Source organism: Gallus gallus, chromosome 15 (assembly GCF_016699485.2).
Source record: "Gallus gallus isolate bGalGal1 chromosome 15, bGalGal1.mat.broiler.GRCg7b, whole genome shotgun sequence".
In the NCBI taxonomy this organism is placed as follows: domain Eukaryota; kingdom Metazoa; phylum Chordata; class Aves; order Galliformes; family Phasianidae; genus Gallus; species Gallus gallus.
In genome coordinates this window covers 9,262,327-9,279,754 of record NC_052546.1, presented here as the reverse complement: position 1 = coordinate 9,279,754, position 17,428 = coordinate 9,262,327, and the positions used below count along the sequence as shown (strand labels likewise).

Sequence of the window (17,428 nt, the reverse complement as noted above, 5' to 3'; positions counted from 1 at the left end):
GTTTCTGTGTGCTATTGAGGTACGTTCACACGGGAGGTCCCAGTGCGGCTACCTCCTCGAGGGCGGGTTGCGATCGGCTCCCCCGCCCCGATACCTTTCGTAGTTGGGCACTACAACTCCCGGCGTGCCCCGCGCGGCCCCGCACTACATCTCCCGGCGTGCCCCGCGCCCCGCCTCGGCCCGGCTCCATCCGGGTCCCGGCACTGCTGCGGGCGACTCGTCGCCATTACGGGGCAGCGGCGGCGGCCGAGCCGGGGCCGGGGCGGCGCCGAGGAGCCGTAGGGTGCCTGTGTGGCGCCGACCGCGCGGGCGGCAGGCAGAGCCGGGCCCCGCGGGGCTCCGTCAGCAGCTTTTTTTCTTCGTCGCCCGGAGCCCCGCAGGCCCGGCCCGGCCTTCCGCGGCCTTCCCCCGGTTCGAGCGGAGCGCCGAGAAGATGTCGCCATGAAGGAGGCCGAGACCGCGCTGCGCCGCCCCCGCCGGTCCCCCCCGCGGGCCATGAGCCTGGGCCCCCGCCGGCTCCTCCAGCGCCCGTCGTGCCCCCCCACCCAGGGCCGCCGCTCGCCCGCCGGGGCGCCCGTTGATGCTGCAGAGCCCGCCCGGCGCGCCCCCCTCCTCCGCCCCCGCCATGGACAAGAGCGGCCCCTGCGGCCCCGGTGCGCCCGGCTCCTCAGCCGCCGGCAAAGCGCAGCCGCCGCGCTCCGCCTCGGCCGGGCCCGCCGCTGGGGAGTCTAAGCCCAAAGGCGGTAAGAGACGGGCCGGGACGGGACGGGACGGGACGGGGGGGGAGGGGGACCTTGAGGCCTTCGGGCTGCGGCGGGGCTCCGTGGTTCGGGGGGAGAGAGGGACCCCAAGGCCGTGCGTGCTGCTCAGTGCTTGGTTATGGTTATGGCTTTCCTTCCTCTTCAGCCCCGTTCCCGGCTCAGTAGGCTGCGCTCCCCATTGTCCCCCAAGGGTTTCTCTTTTTCTCTCAAGGTTGTGTTAGATTTCAGGTTGGGTGTTAAGAAAAGTGTATTCTTAGGAGCTGTGAGGCACTGGCACAGATTGCCTGGGGGTTGTGCGGTCACTGACAGGTGTTCCAGAGCTGGGAGATGTGGCACTGAGGGACACAACCAGTGGGCATGGTGGGCTGGGCTGGGTTGGGGTTGGGGATCTGAGAGGTCTTTTCCAACCCAATGATTCCATGATCTGTGCTGGCATTGAAGTAATCTGTTTGAGAGGCAGAGCTCTGGTTTTGTACTAAGAACACATGTGTGCTGCTGCCTGTCAAGGAGCCCTAACTTGGTTCTGCACTCAGGCCCAGTGCCTTTCTGCTGAGCTTAAGGAGGTTCTGCATCCCTGCAGCAGTCCCTTACTGAGTGCTCTTCTGACCCTCTTTGGGAGAGGTCAGAGTACATGTTGCAGCGTATCTGGTGTTGTAATCAGTGCCACAGCTGTCATTGCACACAGCTGGTTCTGCTGACGGAGCAGTTGGTGATGAGCCCTCCTGCTTCCTCTCCTGGCTCTCCTCCAGGTAAGACCTGAACCTCCCCCAGGCCCCTAAGGGTGATCAGAAGCCCCATTCCTGACAACACTGCATTTTCTTCAAACTGTAGAAGTGGGGCAGTAGCATTCAGAGCGTGCGGTTGTAGTCCCGGAAGTATGAGTGTGCCTATAGGTTGCTTCAACACCATCGCTGTCCGTATTTCCTTCCTCACTGGTTTATTTTGGCTGAAATACTTCAGGCAACCCACACAGCATGAGGTGTCCTGAAGGTGCTGGCTCCTTCTTAGACCTTGTAAACACGTTCAGGTTCCAGGTGGCTGAGTACTGCCTGCTGTTCACCTGTATTAACTGGTCTCCCACTGGATAGGCTCCACTGAGCAGCCTGTGTGCAGTTTTCTTTAGGTATGTAGGGTTTTTCTGTTTTCAAGCATATAGATGTTGTTTTTTTAATAATTTTAAAGAGTATCCTTACAAAGAATAACTGATGTGATGTAGTTCTGCCTCTGAGACATCTGTTAATTGCTGTGGAGAGGTGCTATGGGGTGAGACCCTACCTGTATGGTGGAATGAGGAGGTTTGTAAAGCAAGCAGCAACTCCTTCAGCAGGAGTTTACGTATGTTTGGGAGTGCCTTCCTTGGGGTGTATTGAGAACTAAAATGAGAAGGTTCCCCTGGTTGGATGGGATCAAATGGCTCTGGGCTGAGTGTACACAATGCAGTGGTGTTGAACAATGACTGTGTTTCTCACTGTGTCGTCTCAGCAGACACTGACATCTCTTTTTCACACAGGATTTCTTTCTTAAGTTCCTTATCCACCCAGAAGCAGCCAGGCTGTGGCTAGCTGATGCAGCCTGCCCAAATTCTCTCCCGGGTCAGGAACTGTATGGGAGGTATTCTGAAACTCTGATGTCTCCTTTTGAAATGCCCTCCACAGAAGGCTAACCTGTTTCATAAGTGGCTTTTGCACCAGTGCTCGCTGGCTTTAAGTCCAGCCAAGCTCTTGTCCTTTACGTGCTGCTCAGTTACCTGATGCAGCTGTGTCCAGATGGGGAGATGAAGGAATGGACATTCCTGAAACCATGGAGTAGCTCCTCCCGTTGCCTTGCAGTGTGGCTCAAAGCGAGCTAATGGGGCTGCTGCAGGTGCTCCTGACTGTGGGAGCGGCATTCCAGCTTCCTTTCAAACGTGGCCTTAGAAACTGAATTAAACTTTTCTCCATAAAGCAGGAATGGTTTTGTTGCTAGCATTATAAATTATATAGACAGTATTTTGTAGGTCTTTTCTTGGAGCATGAGTGGGTAAATATTACAGGTTAGGTCTAATAAGAACTGAGAACGTGGGGGAAGAGTAAATACCACACCTGCACTGCTGCTGCCCATGTGTAATTTGCCAAGAAAAGATGGAAAAATAAACCCCAAGTTCAAACTTACCCTGTGTAAAACTAACAAGTGGCTGGTGTGAGAATCTGATTTTCTCCCTGCGTGAGTGCAGATATCCCTGTGCTCTGTGCATTCCCTCTGAAGGGTGACACAAAGCAGAGCTCTGGCACATGGCCTGCTGTAAAGGTTGGAAGGAACAGCACTGCTTAGTTTCACAGGGGGAAAAAAAGAGGTGTTCCAGTTTACAGATGCATATTTCAAACTCTTGGTTGTCTGCTGACTTATTTCATTGCTACCTTGACGGACTGGAATCCTCATGGGGTTAATTACTTTGGGAGGGGAAAAAGGGATCAGTAAAATCAGGTTTGAAGTGTTGTTGGGCTGCAATGTGAAGGCCTTCCTGAAGAGGCACGGGTGGGGAGGACTCTCCTGTAAAAATGTAAGAGCTGTTGCTGTGACTTGCAGAGCTTGGAGGAGCCTGTCTGGAGTGATGCAGTGTAGCAGGAATGTGTGTAAACCAGCTGGCTGACACGCTGGTGCCCTTGATGATGACTAACGTGATTAAAACGACAAGGGGAAGGAAATTCTCTTAGCAGCACACAGGAGCTGCTCCTGGACCTCATAGAGAAGCATAAAAACCCACTTCAGACCGAATGTCTCCTCTTGAGTTTGTTTTTCTCCATTGGGGGTTGCAGAAAAACTGCAAAGCCGCTGTAGGCAAAACAGGAACGTTCCTTTCTGTGGCATTGGCTGCAGTTGCAGATTTCAGAGGGCTCTGGAGCAGTGAGCTCTGCTCATAAACAACCAAAGCAGTGGTCCAAACCTCCTCTAAATAACTGGATTTTTGACCAGAGGCTCAAGGGTGTTGATTCAGGCCTCTTTCCTGCAAACACTCCAAAACAGGTCTATCTAATCATGAAGCCAGGCCTGGTTACACCCTGAGCACTTGGCAGCTTCTGGTGTGGTTTTTTTTTTTCCCCTGATATCTCTAAACCTGTGTCCTTTCAGCCTGCGTGTGGCTGTGGGGCACAGCAGGTGTTGGAGTTATGTGTCTGTGGTTCTGGTAGGGTTGGTTTTATTCTGGACTGAGGGATCGGTGTGAGCAGCACCATAGTGAGTTACACTGGCGTATTTGCTGCCATATGAGATTTGTCTGAAGGGTTGGGAAAGGGCTACAGAGTGGGAAAGGAGAAACTAATAGGATTACTTTGCAAAGCAGGACTGGATGTTGTGGCCAATATGAGGTGTGTGTGGTGCTGAGTAGCTGCAGCATGGGGATGGCTGTTGTGCAGAGAACCTGCTGAGCCTGGGGAGTTCAGCTTCTAAGTTCATCAGCAGAACTCTTCTGCCACCAAAGCTTATGGCAGCTGGTGGGAAAGCAGACTGCTGTGCATTTGAGGCAATTCCAGTGTTAGGTTACGACTATCAAAGGCATCTCCGTAGCATTAGACTTCAGTTCTAACGGTTTAAGAAGGAGCTGTGTAGACATAGGAAACATCTCTCAGGAGCCTGACTGATTGTTCTGCTCCTGTGAGCCTCAATCATAGAATCATAGAATGGCCTGGGTTGAAAAGGACCACAGTGATCATCTAATTCCAAGCCCCTGCTATGTGCAGGGTCACCAACCAGCAGCCCAGGCTGCCCAGAGCCACATCCAGCCTGGCCTTGAATGCCTCCAGGGATGGGGCATCCACAGCCTCCTTGGGCAACCTGCTCAGTGCGTCACCACTCTCTGGGGGAAAAACTTCTTCCTAATATCCAACCTAAAGCTCCCCTGTTGCAATTTAAAACCATTCCCCCTTGTCCTATCACTACCCAAATCCAATCCTGCAGCGTTTGTCTTTGTGCTTGTTTCCCATGCTGTGTGGTCAGCGGTGTGCTCGGCACACTGCCAGGCAAACCGTCCTTGTTGTGTGGGTGGTGGACTTTAGTACTCAGATATTGGGAATGTGCACTGAGAGGTTGAGGTGTTGGGTTTGTACTTCAGCATCAGTGGGCGTTTGTTGGCCTTGTGAAAGAAAAGGGTATTTTTTAAAACAGATCAGCTGGAGGCAGAGTGAAAATAGGCAGTGGAGTATTGAACAGTGGGAGACTTCAAGGCAGATGCAGGCGGCAGTATTTATTTAAGGAAAGATATAAAATATTCAGAAATGGAATGAAAAATGACCCAGCTGCTGTCAGTTCTTGTAATGGACCATGAAGGCACAGCATTGGTGCTCATCACTGAGTGCACCAGGGAACGTGCTGATGAATAAAACTAAGGAAGCTGTCTGAATAAAGGATAAATTGTAGGAGAGCAATCCTTCCTATGCTCTTTGACCAGTCTGTTGGCCTGTGTGCCTGCCCTCCTTCTGAGCAGTGCTCGCACCGGGGGGGGACGTGGTGCTGCCTCTGGGCTGCTGGGGCTCCAACTGATCCTTGTGTTGTTTTCTTTCAGATGGAAAGAATACAAATGGATCCAAACAGCGCTACAATCGGAAAAGAGAAACTTCATATTCCAAAAATGAGAACTTTTCCAGCCAGTCCCGTCGCTCCAATTCACAGAAAAGCAAAGCTTTTAACAAGATGCCCCCTCAGAGGGGGCGGTAGCGGTGGAAGTGGCAAACTTTTTAGCTCTAGTAATGGTGGAAGACGAGATGAGGTGAGAATTGTAACGCGGTGTCTCCAAGGCCTTCTTTCTTGGAACGAGAGGATCACTGACCTGCATAGATAGGTCTTCTGTGTTCAGCTCCTGGGCTGGGAAGGGAAGGAGCAGTAAGAGGTGCTCACGTCGGTGAGATGCCAGATTGCAAGGTTGTTCTGCTCCCACTCAACAACAGAAGAGGAGTGCTGTCTGCTCTGAGGGACTCGCCATAAAAAGAACAGTAAAACTAGTGAAATTGCCGTCTGAGGAATGGGTACCTAGGCAGGCTGTGTGCATATCTCATGAAGCAAAGGTCCTTCATGAAAATGTCTAGTGCTAATAATTTCTAGCCTTTAAAGGCCTGGGATGATTGTATCTAACCACTTGAGTGTACGTATTTGCATGTGGTAGTGTCATTGGGAAAGTAATTAAGTTAACCTTGGTGACAACAAGATGGAGTAAAACCAGACTGAGGCTTCTTATGGTGATGTGGGTGTAAAAATTGTAGAGTACTGGTGGTTTTCCATTGATCCAGAAGACACTGATTTGTTGGTATTGGTGGATGAGCAATGCTCCTTTGCCTGAAGTGCTAACTCTGTCAAAACTCATTGGCTGTCTCTTGAATTCTCATTCTCTGCTTTGTTATATGAAAACTAACAAAAACAAATATGATCTGTGTAAATAGGAATCATAGGAATCAAACTTGTATTACTGGCTATCTGAAAGAATACTGTGAGGATCTGAACATCTTCCTTCTGTTATTAACCTTGGCTGCTGGGCTTTTACTTTTCATCACGTAGGTTGATTTTATGCTCTCCTCCATTTGATCAGTGTGGGGTAAGACCACTCAGTTCTAACTTTCAGGTTCTCATGCACTTCTTATGCTGCAGTGCTTGATTTGCACAACGGGAATGGGAGAAGGTAAGTGAGTGAATGCTGCACGTTCTGTACTTAATCATTGTTGGAGCCTGGATATTGACTTGTACTGATGCTTTTGCAGTAAATTCTGGCAAGTTCTAATAAATGCTGTTGTCTCTTAGGTAGCAGAGGCTCAACGGGCAGAGTTCAGTCCTGCCCAGTTCTCTGGTCCCAAGAAGATTAATCTGAACCACTTGCTGAACTTCACTTTTGAACCCCGTGGCCAGACTGGTCATTTTGATGGGAATGGACATGGCAACTGGGGGAAAAGGAACAAGTGGGGACATAAGCCTTTCAACAAGGAGCTCTTCCTACAGGCCAAGTGAGTGGAAGACTGGCAGGGCTGTTAGACTTCTACAGAGACAGTAAGCTGCGAGGGATGAGGAGCCAGGGAATTGTCTGACCATGCATACCTATATTGACTTCCTCAGGGTGAAATTACCGCTGTAGTTTTAAGTGGTCACGACTGTACTTGGAAGAGATAAAAGTATATCAAGTTCCCTTCTTTGCCTATTGACAGGGTATCTGAGTCCTTTAGACACAAACCAGTTAGTCTTCCACCTTTATTTTCTAGCATCATTAGTGGAACATGCCACTCCATTTGGGAAGACCTATGTAGTTTCCTTATGGAAGATCATCCTTTCTTCCTAAAGTCAACATGTTGAGATGGTAGGGATGGCAGTTGCTGCATCAAAGCTAATCTGAATTTGTAAGTCCCAGAAGCAAAGACCCTGACTCTGTTTCTTATGTTTTTCTGGAAAACCACTCTACATGGCTCACTCTGTGATGCTATTTCTAACTGCAATTAGACATAGCTGTATTCTGGGAATCTGATTGTGAATTGAACTTTGTTTTTTATTGGTAGTGGTTAGCAACTGTGTCCAGCAATCTTCTGCTGGGCAAAGAAGAAGCTCTGAGAATCCTATGGGGTAGTTCTCAAAGAATTCTTAGAAACAACTGAGTAGATCATCTGTCTCTTTGCCTTTCCCCAGCTGCCAGTTTGTTGTCTCTGAAGAACAGGACTACACAGTCCACTTTGCTGATCCAGATACCTTGGTCAACTGGGACTTTGTGGAACAAGTGGTCAGTTGTGATGGGATGGATGTTTTTTTTCCTCCTTCTTTATTAAGAAACTCAACCTGTTTTTAACTGTTTCTTTGTGATGTTATGTAAAACTCAGCTGTTTCTGAGCTTGAGGCCTCTTCTGTCACTCCCACAATACTGGGGAAGATCTGTCATGGAATATGTTATGAAGTACTTTGACAGGAAAAGAGAAGTGCTAAAATCTATTAGGAAAATTAGCAGCTTCTTCTTGCTTTTGCAGATGGAAGCTCATCAAAAATAGTATCTGACATTCTATAGACTCAGTCCTTGTGATCAAGATATTAACAGAAAACTTGGGCACGAGTCCACGAAAGAGGACTAGAGTGTAGAATTTTGAGGAATTATCATGTGCATACGTGGCCCATCTTGCCTAGCAACAAAGTGGAAAATCTCTTGATAATTGTGGCCATAACTTTAGGCTCCTCAAGTAGAAACTTATAGTCGTCAAAGCTCAGTCATGGTGTATTATGTAGCTGATGGGAAGGCATGTTTGTTTACTGCTGCGTGACCCTGAGAGATCTGAAAATAAGGTGCTTGCGTGGCTGATTTGTCCCTGCAACATCCAGATGCTAACAGAACATCTGACTGAACTAGTATGTTCATGGAAGTAGGTAAGTTCAGTCTCTCAGTTAAACAGGACTGCACACGTGTGCTGGTGTAAGTGAGGTAATGTAATTCATTTGCTATCTTCTCCATGTCTGAATTCAGATGATGATGATGTTGCTAACTCTTAAGAGATGGCAAATGAGGGAAAACGTGAAGAGTTGTTTTTTTTAATGTTGTTAGAGTAAAAATGCCAGATGGGTGACTTTGAGGGTTATTGCATGTATAGACTATACGTGTTTAGTGCACAGTGTACTTAATTTCTTGATAAATAAGCAGAATCTAAAGAGCTGGAAGACTAACGTGTTAGAGTAGATCTTACGGGTGGTTTAGTTTCTGTGCTACAGAATGATTTCCAAGTCTATAACTTGTACTGTTCTCCTCATGTGCCATTTCAGCGCATTTGCAGCCATGAAGTGCCCTCTTGCCCAATCTGTCTGTACCCACCTACAGCAGCAAAGATCACCCGCTGCGGGCATATCTTTTGTTGGGCGTGCATCCTTCATTATCTCTCCTTGAGTGAAAAGACCTGGAGTAAATGTCCTATTTGTTACGGCTCAGTTCACAAGAAGGATCTCAAGAGGTAAGATGACATTTATTAAGTGATAAGACTCTTGAAATGTCAATTTTACCCTGCTAACCTCATCCTTGCATTGCAGTGTTGTAGCTATGGCAACACGCCAGTACGCAATTGGTGATGTCATTACAATGCAACTGATGAGAAGAGAGAAAGGTGTTCTGATAGCACTGCCCAAATCTCAGTGGATGAATGTGGTGCAGCCTGTTTATGTTGGAGGTGAGTGTATCAGTCCTGCTGGCTGGCATCCTGTTCTGAACTGTGACTAGGACTTGCTAGAGAAGATTTCCCATGGAAGTTCCATGCTGCCATCCTGCAGTAGTTCAGACCACAAAGCATGCGTTTTAGCATCTGAAACCATAATGATCACTTCTTAATTATCCTTCTACTCACACTTGACTTTTTGTAAGGTTTTAACATGCGTTCTGTTTTCCTTCAAGCACCACAGGCTGCCTGCACTTTTGCTATTAGTTTGTGCATTTTGTACTGCTTAGTCACTAGTATCACTCACTGCTTTGGCTTTTTGGTGGCCTTAACTTTGCTTTCTGGCTTCTCATTCTATGGCTTAGTCTCTGTGTCTGAACTATTTCAAGGGTGTATTTCTCAACAAGGTTTTCACCATCTTCACTTATCTGCTAAGATCTGCGAACAGTTTGGGGAAACAGTCAAAATTCTTGCAAACCTACTCCAAACATCTGTTGCCTGACTTCAGTTTTCTCCACTCAAGTAATGTGACTAATACATCAACTTATCTGTTAATATTGTGAGAGTTCTTTGATTAAATAAATGATTTTACTTAACATTGCTGTTTGGTGGGCTGTATTGGCTCACTTCATTTGCAGCCGCGTTTGTGAAAAGCTGCATGCATTTAAGCTCTCTGTAAAAAGTCAAGCTTTGCAGCTTGTGGTGTGTACCCAATATGCAGAATGTGTGCTTACATTTCCCTCGCCTTTGAAAGTAAAAGACTTTAAATCCTCTTATGAAAGAACAAATCCTTCTATACAAATCCAATACTGGATTTGAGATCATTCCAAACCCAGAAAGTTCAGCATCAATGGGGTGTTCTGTAGACAAAGCTGTGCAGAAGTTGGACCAACCAGAAGTTAGGAAGCAATGAATACAGCCTGTACCAGCATGTGGCGCTGTTCCTGCTGTAAAGCTTATAGTTAAGCACTTCAGTAACGAGATGACTGTGTTTTGCTAAGCTTCTTTAGTTTATCTACTATTTCTGCTGTGCTTACTGTAAAAGACTAATTATCAGACTAATTGTCATTAGACTAATTATGATTAGACTATTAACAGTCTGTACAGGTTTTGAATATGTGGTTTAACTCACAAAATTGAACGGCAATGAAACTTCAGAAGCAATTGTAGTTCCCTGTGCCAATTGAAACTGATGCCTCTACGTGAAGATACTAATGTTTGTGCTCCTTCTGTTAGACGACCAGCACAGCCAGTATTCAAAGCTGCTCCTGGCATCCAGGGAGCAGGTCTTGCAGCTGGTCATTCTGGAGGAGAAAGCAGCATTACTAAAGCAATATGAGGAGGAAAAACATACTCCCGAGGCATGCTTCATTGAGGCAGCCATCCAGGAACTGAAGGTGAGAGCCTCCCTGGATGTTTTTAGTAACTTTATTTTTAGCAGTATGCTGAGCGTTTATGTTCTGCTACTGAAGTGGCTGTGTGTGATTATTCTGGTCTCTGTGATGTATGTGCTATCAAAGTGGTAATGTTTGCTGCTAGAGTAGCGATAGAAATCTTGGAGGAGACTGTAGCCTTTGGGCTCCAGGTACCTGGTGTGATACCTTCATATGATAACAGAATGCATTTCACTAAATGGGATTCCTTCAAAAAATGTGGGAGGGTTTTGCTCTCAAAGGAAAACTAGTAGTTTCTGGAATAAATTCTGTGCCACACACATGAGCAAACCCGTAGAATATTCTCTTTCAAAGACTTCAGGTGCCCTACAGCGGGAGGATACCTCTCTTCCATGGTCAGTCTTTATCACACATGAATTATAGGTCTTCAAAAACCTGAATATAGGCCAAGGCTGAAAATAATTGTGGTGACAGTCTCCTGGCTAAAATAGGAAACTGAAACTTGTTCTGTTTGGATGACCTGCAGGAGAGAGAAGCAGCGCTCTCTGCTGACCAGGATAAAAACAGTGGTGTTGCTGGAATTAGTGCAGCTGTGGAAGAATTGGTCCTAGACAGCTCCAAGCCAATGGAGCCTGCAGTTTCCCAAGAGAAAAAGGTGAGTGACAGTTCTGTTCAGACAGATCTTAATACCTTGTTCTGCCACCTACACTGCAGTGCAGGGTGAACAAAGGTTTTTGCGGCGGTGATGATCATTTGAGGGAGGTGATGTGGTTCTAACTGTGTGCTCTCTGCTGTATTAGTGTGATGTGGAGTATCTCTCTGCGTTTGACGAGGAGCTTGTGGAGCCTTGCTCTGATGTAGCAAGTTCCTTTTTGCCTCCTGTTGAGTCAGAAGAGGCAGTGTTGGATGAAGAGGAAATACATGAGGTGGATAACATAGGGGAACCTGAAGTGAACACTAGAGGAGAATCAAATCCACCTGAAACAAGCTACCAGGAGTCTAAAGAAACAGTTAGCAGCGGACATCTTAACAGCTCTCCTTTCTACTATTTCTACCAAGGTCAGTGCAAAGAAATCCTGGAGTCATGGGGGCAGAGATGCCTCCTTTGGGGCACTTGTTACTTTGTTAGATTCAGCTAAACTCTGTGAAGTGAAACTCCCACACCCTCAGTTTCATTATGGTTGAATGGACTGAGGTGGGGAGAAGCCTGTTAAAAATGAACAGGCAAAGAACAACTGATGGTGTCTCATGTTACAGCGGAGGATGGCCAGTGTATGTATCTCCACCCCGTGAACGTTCGATGCCTTGTTCGTGAATATGGCAGCTTGGAGAAGAGTCCAGAGAAGATAACTGCAGCTGTAGTGGAGATAGCTGGATACTCGATGACAGAGGTGGTTATTTTTACTTCCACATTTTAGTAGTTTGATATTTGTAGCTGATAGGTGAGATGTTTCTATTCAGTAATGAGAAGTAAAGGGATGGGCATGCTAATCTGTGAAAGGCATCTGTGTAAGCTGCAATACTTTAAGTTGTTTCTGATGCACTGGCTGCAGTTTGGCTTGCTTTCTTCTGGAAGGTAGGAAGTTGTAGGAGTAAGAGAGTTGCAAGCTTGATGTTGGTTTGTTCTTAAAGCTATCTTAAAAATAAAAAACGTAGAATAATGTCATCTAGGTATGGATATGATACAGTTGTTGGAGATTTTGGAGCATTTGGTTCTGAGCCAAGGCATCATTCATGTTTTTGTAGTTCATGAAGTGATTACTGGGTTGCTGTGCTGGTTTTTTCCCCCATTTGATTTGACGAAGGATGGGCATTCAGTCTCTACCGTTGTATGGCAGTCTGTAGATTTTGCAATTATATATCTGCCTTTTTTTTTCTTAATCAGGATATCAGACAGCGTCATCGTTACCTCTGTCACTTGCCCCTCACTTGTGAGTTCAGCATTTGTGAACTGGCTCTGAAGCCACCCATCATCTCTAAGGAGACCTTAGACTTGTTCTCAGGTTGGTACTTACCTTTCTAAAAATCTCAGTAAGGGGGGAATCGTTCCTATCCCTTAATAGCAGAAAAGATTACAAAAATAGCAGCTTTATTCCTCATGCATCAACTGGCTGCTGACTGCTAGACTGAACAACCTTTACTCACTGCTGTAACAACAACAATTAGACAAAGAATAAAAAGGCTTGACTGCTTGGAAGAGTGTATGTAATTTGTAAGCATGTCTTGTTACGAATACGTTTTAACTGAACACATTGCTCACAAAGCTGGAGGAAACATTGCCAAAGCATTGGTGTGGTTCTTTTATATCCAATGCTGTGTTGCTCCTAGATGACATTGAGAAGAGGAAACGGCTGCGGCAGAAGAAAGCTCGTGATGAACGACGTCGTGAACGCAGAATTGAGATAGAAGAAAACAAGAAACAGGGCAAATGTAAGTTTTGCTTCAGCATAACTGGTGGGTTCACAGTCATCTTTTGTGCTGAGCTGATTTCTTGAGCTGTAGGATGAACTGTAAGGCCTTTACTTGGTAGTGTGTACGTAGAAATGGTTCTGAGTGATGGAGTGTTTTAGTCAGGGTGCTAAATGATGTTATTCAGTTCCTGCATGCTTGTATGTTATTGGAGAGAGGGTGTTTGAGGGCACAACTATCTCCATCCAGCTCTCAGGATTCTTGATTTCTGTTTTTATAGTATAGAGTAGAAAGTGTAGAAGGAAGGGGTGGGGTGGGGGGGGAGGGAGGCCTGGAAGCTGCTTCCATCCAGCAGCAGGACTTGTAAAATAGAGGATGGAAAGAAAACTTCTGAGTTGGCACCTACTAGCATTCTGAAACAACTTGCTTGACAGTCTTCCCCCACATTGTGTACTACTTTAATTCAAAACCTCTTTCTAGATCCAGAAGTCCATATTGCTTTAGAGAATCTGCAGCAGTTCCCTGCCTTTACCTCTTGCCATGGAGAAACTACCAGCACTGATCATCAGAGCTTCTGTCTGTCTCCTCTTGGCAGAAGCCCTGTGTTTCAGACAGGTGAGCATCTGGAAAAACTTAGTACATTTAGCTCTTGGTTGTTTTCTGAGGATCTGCTGCTCAGGTCAAGCTAATGTTTCTTAATACTGACCAGTGACTACTATCCAAGATTGCCTAAAAGATCATACTCAGATGACTAACGCTGCTAAGGGATTTGCTTTTTACTGTCTTTACTGTAGTGACAATGATGTAGTTACTGCACCTTTTACATCTTTGCTGACACAGAAGAGGAAGAAAGGGGATATATCTGGGGAAAGGCAGAAATGCGTGTGTACCAGGAATACTCTACTGGCATTCCTTCTTTCTCCATCTTCCCCCATGGCTGTAGCAAAACACAACTGATAAGCACTCATCTGTTGTCTGGTGATGCATCCCCAAATGTTGTATCTTGCAGTTCTTAAAAAAAACATTGAGTAGAAATCATTATTAAGTGCTGTTGTCAAAAGAAACAAAAACAACCCAGAAATGAAACAAAACAAAAAACATCCCACAATCTTTTCTTTTAAATATTGAGCAAATTTAAAACTTCCCACTGTGTGATTAATGGATGGAACCAGTGAGGTAAAGCAGAATAAAATCCTTTATTTCTGTTTCATACTTAGGAGCTGCATAAGTGCCTTTGCCAAAATGCACCTGGCTTTAACCACTTCTCTTCTTGGTAGATTCTATTCCAACTCCATTTTCACCTGCTGCCAGCCAGGCCAGCCCATCACTCTGTGGGAGTTTAGAGGAAGAGTCTCCGTTCCCATCCTTTGCCCAGGTAGGAGACATGGCAGAATAAATCTTGTCAGAATTACTTGCATCTTAGTGGATGGGTCTGAAAACACAATTGCTATGTGGGATAAATCTTAAGGAGAAGATGCAGGGTTTGGGGGCTGGATGGGTTCCTGGGTTTTCTTGCTACTTGGTGTATATGCAGGATTGTTCTGATGCATGGGATTTAATCAGACCTTACAACTTTTTTGATAGATGTTGAGGGTTGGAAAGGCAAAACCTGAAACGTGGCCCAAACCTGCTCCAAAGACAAAAGGTAAGAAAACTTAGTATTACTACGTTGGGTTCTTTTCTGTGCATCTGAATCTTAAAGAAATTCTGTAGCTTAACAAGAAAACTCTGGAGTGTGGGGGAAAGGCATTTGCACTGTGAAAGTCTTACACGTCCCTTTCCTTTCTTTCAGATGAGAACACTCTGGCACTCCCTGTGCCAGTGGAGAGCGATGGAGAAAGTGACAGCTCTGACCGCATACCTGTGCCCAGCTTCCAGAATTCCTTCAGCCAAGCTATTGAGGCGGCCCTCCTGAAACTGGACAAACCGTCCACAGCTGATCATTTATCAGGTGAGGAGGGGAGGCTTCCAGAAATCCTGAAGTAAGAAAAAATGAATATTTCTCCTTCCGGGAGAAGTAAGAGAAGCAATTTTGGGGATCAAAAATCGGCTGCGAAGCAAACCTGAAAAGTATCAGGTTATGGTTTATGAACCACTTGATTAGGGCTTCTGCTAGCTCAAAGCAGTTATCTTAAAGGGAGTTTAGAAGATCTCCAGTTAGCAGTGGTTTCTTGTGTGGTATTCCTGTTCCACAGGAAGAATGACAGTATCTTTTTAATTCTTCACAGAGGAAAAAGGAGGGAAGAAAAGAAAGAAACAGAAGCAGAAGCTACTGTTCAGCACCTCTGTTGTTCACACAAAGTGATTCTGCTATTCAAGAGAAGTTTCCTCTCCTGGTTTTCTTTTCATTTTGCTTTGTTTTGCTGCTATAGTTTAAGTATTTAAATTTGAACAGACTAAACTTGTTTTTCCAGGGCTTCTAGGGGGTTCAGGAGGAAACCATGACAGTATATGTTGAAGATTATTATTATTATTATTTTTTTAATCCCAGCTTACCAAATTGGTTTGTACTGAAACAAAGTTTTGAAAGAAAAGCCCCAGAGACCATTCAGCCAAGGCTTCTGGTCTGTAACATGTCAGTTCTTTTGGCCTAGTAAGCAGTTTGAAGGTGTTTACATCTGTACGGTACTGCCAGAGTGCTGCAGTATTGCCTAAGTGAAGAGGCAGAGAGCCTTGACTTCCCCCAGGAATGCACAGACAGAAGTCTGTCTGACTGTGAGTGCTGTTTCAGTAAAGCTGTTAAACTGCTTTCTTCGGAAATTGGTTTCCTCTGCACTGGGGCAACAGAGCTTTCTGGCTTTCAAGTGTTAGCTGCTATCTATTCTTTTTCTAAAGAGCAAGAATTCCTTCTGTTCTCCTGGCTTTGAAAGGCTTAAAGCTGAGGTTGAGTGTAAAGCAGAACTTGGCTACTTGGTTTTGAAGTGACTGTTGCTGAAATTGTGTATTTCAAAATGCATACTGGCACTAGTGGTAGAAGGAACTCCTGGCTAATCTCAGTTGTTTAACTCTGTTTTAATGTGGGTTGAATGAGGCTGCTAATTTTTTTTTTTTCCTTTTGCCAACCATGGCTGACAAATTCTCTGTAACCTGATGATCATCCAGAGTAAACACTCCAGCCTAGGGCTCTTGGTAAACAGGTGAACTATATTTTGACACTGGCTGCTCTCGAATAGGAGGAACAACTGATAGCTGGAGCGTATAGACACTTTTATCCCCCAGCAAGAAACATGGATCTCTTGCACTGGGATAAAGTCCTGTATCTGCTTGGTTCTGGGATGTGAGCTGATCTGCAGTAAGCACCTCGGGCTATAAACATGCCTCTTCTGGACCCCTCCTCCCTCTTTCTTTGGGTGGTTGCATTCTGCACTGCTTGTGGTTTGATTTGAAGCTAATGAGTTAAGTGGTGTGGATTTTGTTAAATAAAATGAACTGTAGGTGTAATGTACCAGTCAAGGCCACCAGTTGCAATAAATCATATGCGCACACTTACAATACTGCAGACTTTTTGAGCTATAACGTTGGTACCACCACAGTGTCACACCACTTCTGGTAACGTGCAAATCTTAGCATCCTACTCATGCTACAGATTTCCTTTCAGGAAGCTGGTATGAAGTACCACGTAACATAGGGCAGGAGTGGCAGGTATCTTCTGTTATGTTCAGCCCCACCTGTACCAAGAAGTGCATTCACCTAGCTGTTGAAAAGCTTATGTGCTTCCTTTAAGAAGCAATCCATGCCCACTCTCTCTTCTGCACTGTGACCACTTTGAGCAAGGAACCCATGTATTTGAAGCTTCTGTTGTTAGGTATCCTCACACCACTGCTACGTTCATTGGTTTTTATCCCTATCTTAAAAAGTCTGTCAGTATATCAGTGCTTCACGTCAAAACAAGAGGCTCCTTCTACAGGTGCTTCCCCAAGGCACCCGAGTATCGAAGAGCACAAAACACTGTCTGCAGCTGTGAGCCAGAAAGAGGGGGGAGACTGGGGAGGTCAAGAATGTTTCTATTACTATGGGAGAACAGAGGAAACACTTGCAAAACATTCTTTGAAAGCAGCTTAATTTCACACTTGGTCACAATTAACTACACTTGAGGGAAAGAGCACAGCTTGTCAAGGGAATACAAAGGAAGTGCCTAGGAGTGGCACACAGCTTGTTGTTAATGCTTCAAATGCACATTGGAAAATTGTTGGTGAGGACACAGAAAGCTATTAAATAAAAACAGATTCAAGTATGCAGTTAACTGTGTTCACAATGCTATTGTTTCCTACTTGTAACAGTCATTTTAAGCCATGGAACAGGAGTAACTACTTGAGTGTCTAACCATTATATGTTGCTTATTATCTCCTACACTGTTATAGTCAATTTTTCTTTGCGTTGACAAGAGAGAGGAGTTGGAGCTGGTACAACTCACCTCCCTGTCTCACAGGGGTAGAATAAGTAAGGGAAGAAGTGCAGGCAAAGGCTGTTCCGTGTGCAGGCACAGTCTCCATAGGGCAGATCTTCAAGTTGTGTCTTGTTTTCCAATGGATTCAAGAGATGTGAGTAGCAATGCTACTTTCCTGTAACTGATTGGTGTAACCTTAATAAATATCTAAGCAGTAATTGTACCTATGAGTTTTAAAATGGGTTGGATGGAGCTGAGCCACGTAGTTCCACTTTGTGTTCCCTGCAGTCTACGCTCCTGTGTAGACAATCAGTGCTTTTGTGACTCGAAGCACCAGACAGCCCTCTG

At 45.6% G+C, this 17,428-nt stretch overlaps 1 protein-coding gene and 1 non-coding gene across 3 annotated transcripts; both read left to right on the top strand.

The window, feature by feature from the left end:
* Positions 1–202: 202 nt before the first annotated feature.
* RNF10 (ring finger protein 10) lies at positions 203–17,298 on the top strand. Of its 2 annotated transcripts, none has more exons than XM_415267.8 (17): positions 203–743; positions 5,299–5,502; positions 6,525–6,724; positions 7,395–7,485; positions 8,508–8,692; positions 8,769–8,905; positions 10,127–10,287; positions 10,811–10,939; positions 11,085–11,343; positions 11,542–11,675; positions 12,170–12,287; positions 12,613–12,714; positions 13,174–13,308; positions 13,971–14,068; positions 14,278–14,338; positions 14,486–14,644; positions 14,922–17,298. In XM_415267.8, exons 2-17 carry the CDS (start codon positions 5,299–5,301, stop codon positions 14,996–14,998), a joined length of 2,250 nt encoding a protein of 749 aa, XP_415267.3. In that variant the 5' UTR covers positions 203–743; the 3' UTR covers positions 14,999–17,298. The 2 variants fall into 2 exon arrangements, with proteins under 2 accessions (XP_415267.3, XP_046757301.1); XM_046901345.1 differs by lacking the exon at positions 203–743 and adding an exon at positions 1,421–1,510.
* On the top strand, positions 320–392 carry MIR12229 (microRNA mir-12229). Its single transcript, NR_161984.2, has one exon. It is a non-coding gene; the product is annotated as a microRNA mir-12229 (primary transcript).
* Positions 17,299–17,428: the final 130 nt, after the last annotated feature.

Coding starts and splice junctions, on each gene's coding strand:
- RNF10 (XM_415267.8), top strand. CDS start 5,299: ATGGAAAGAATACAAATGGATCCAAACAGCGCTACAATCGGAAAAGAG. Junction 8,693..8,768: donor CACAAGAAGGATCTCAAGAG/GTAAGATGACAT, acceptor CTTGCATTGCAG/TGTTGTAGCTATGGCAACAC. Junction 11,676..12,169: donor CTGGATACTCGATGACAGAG/GTGGTTATTTTT, acceptor TTTCTTAATCAG/GATATCAGACAGCGTCATCG.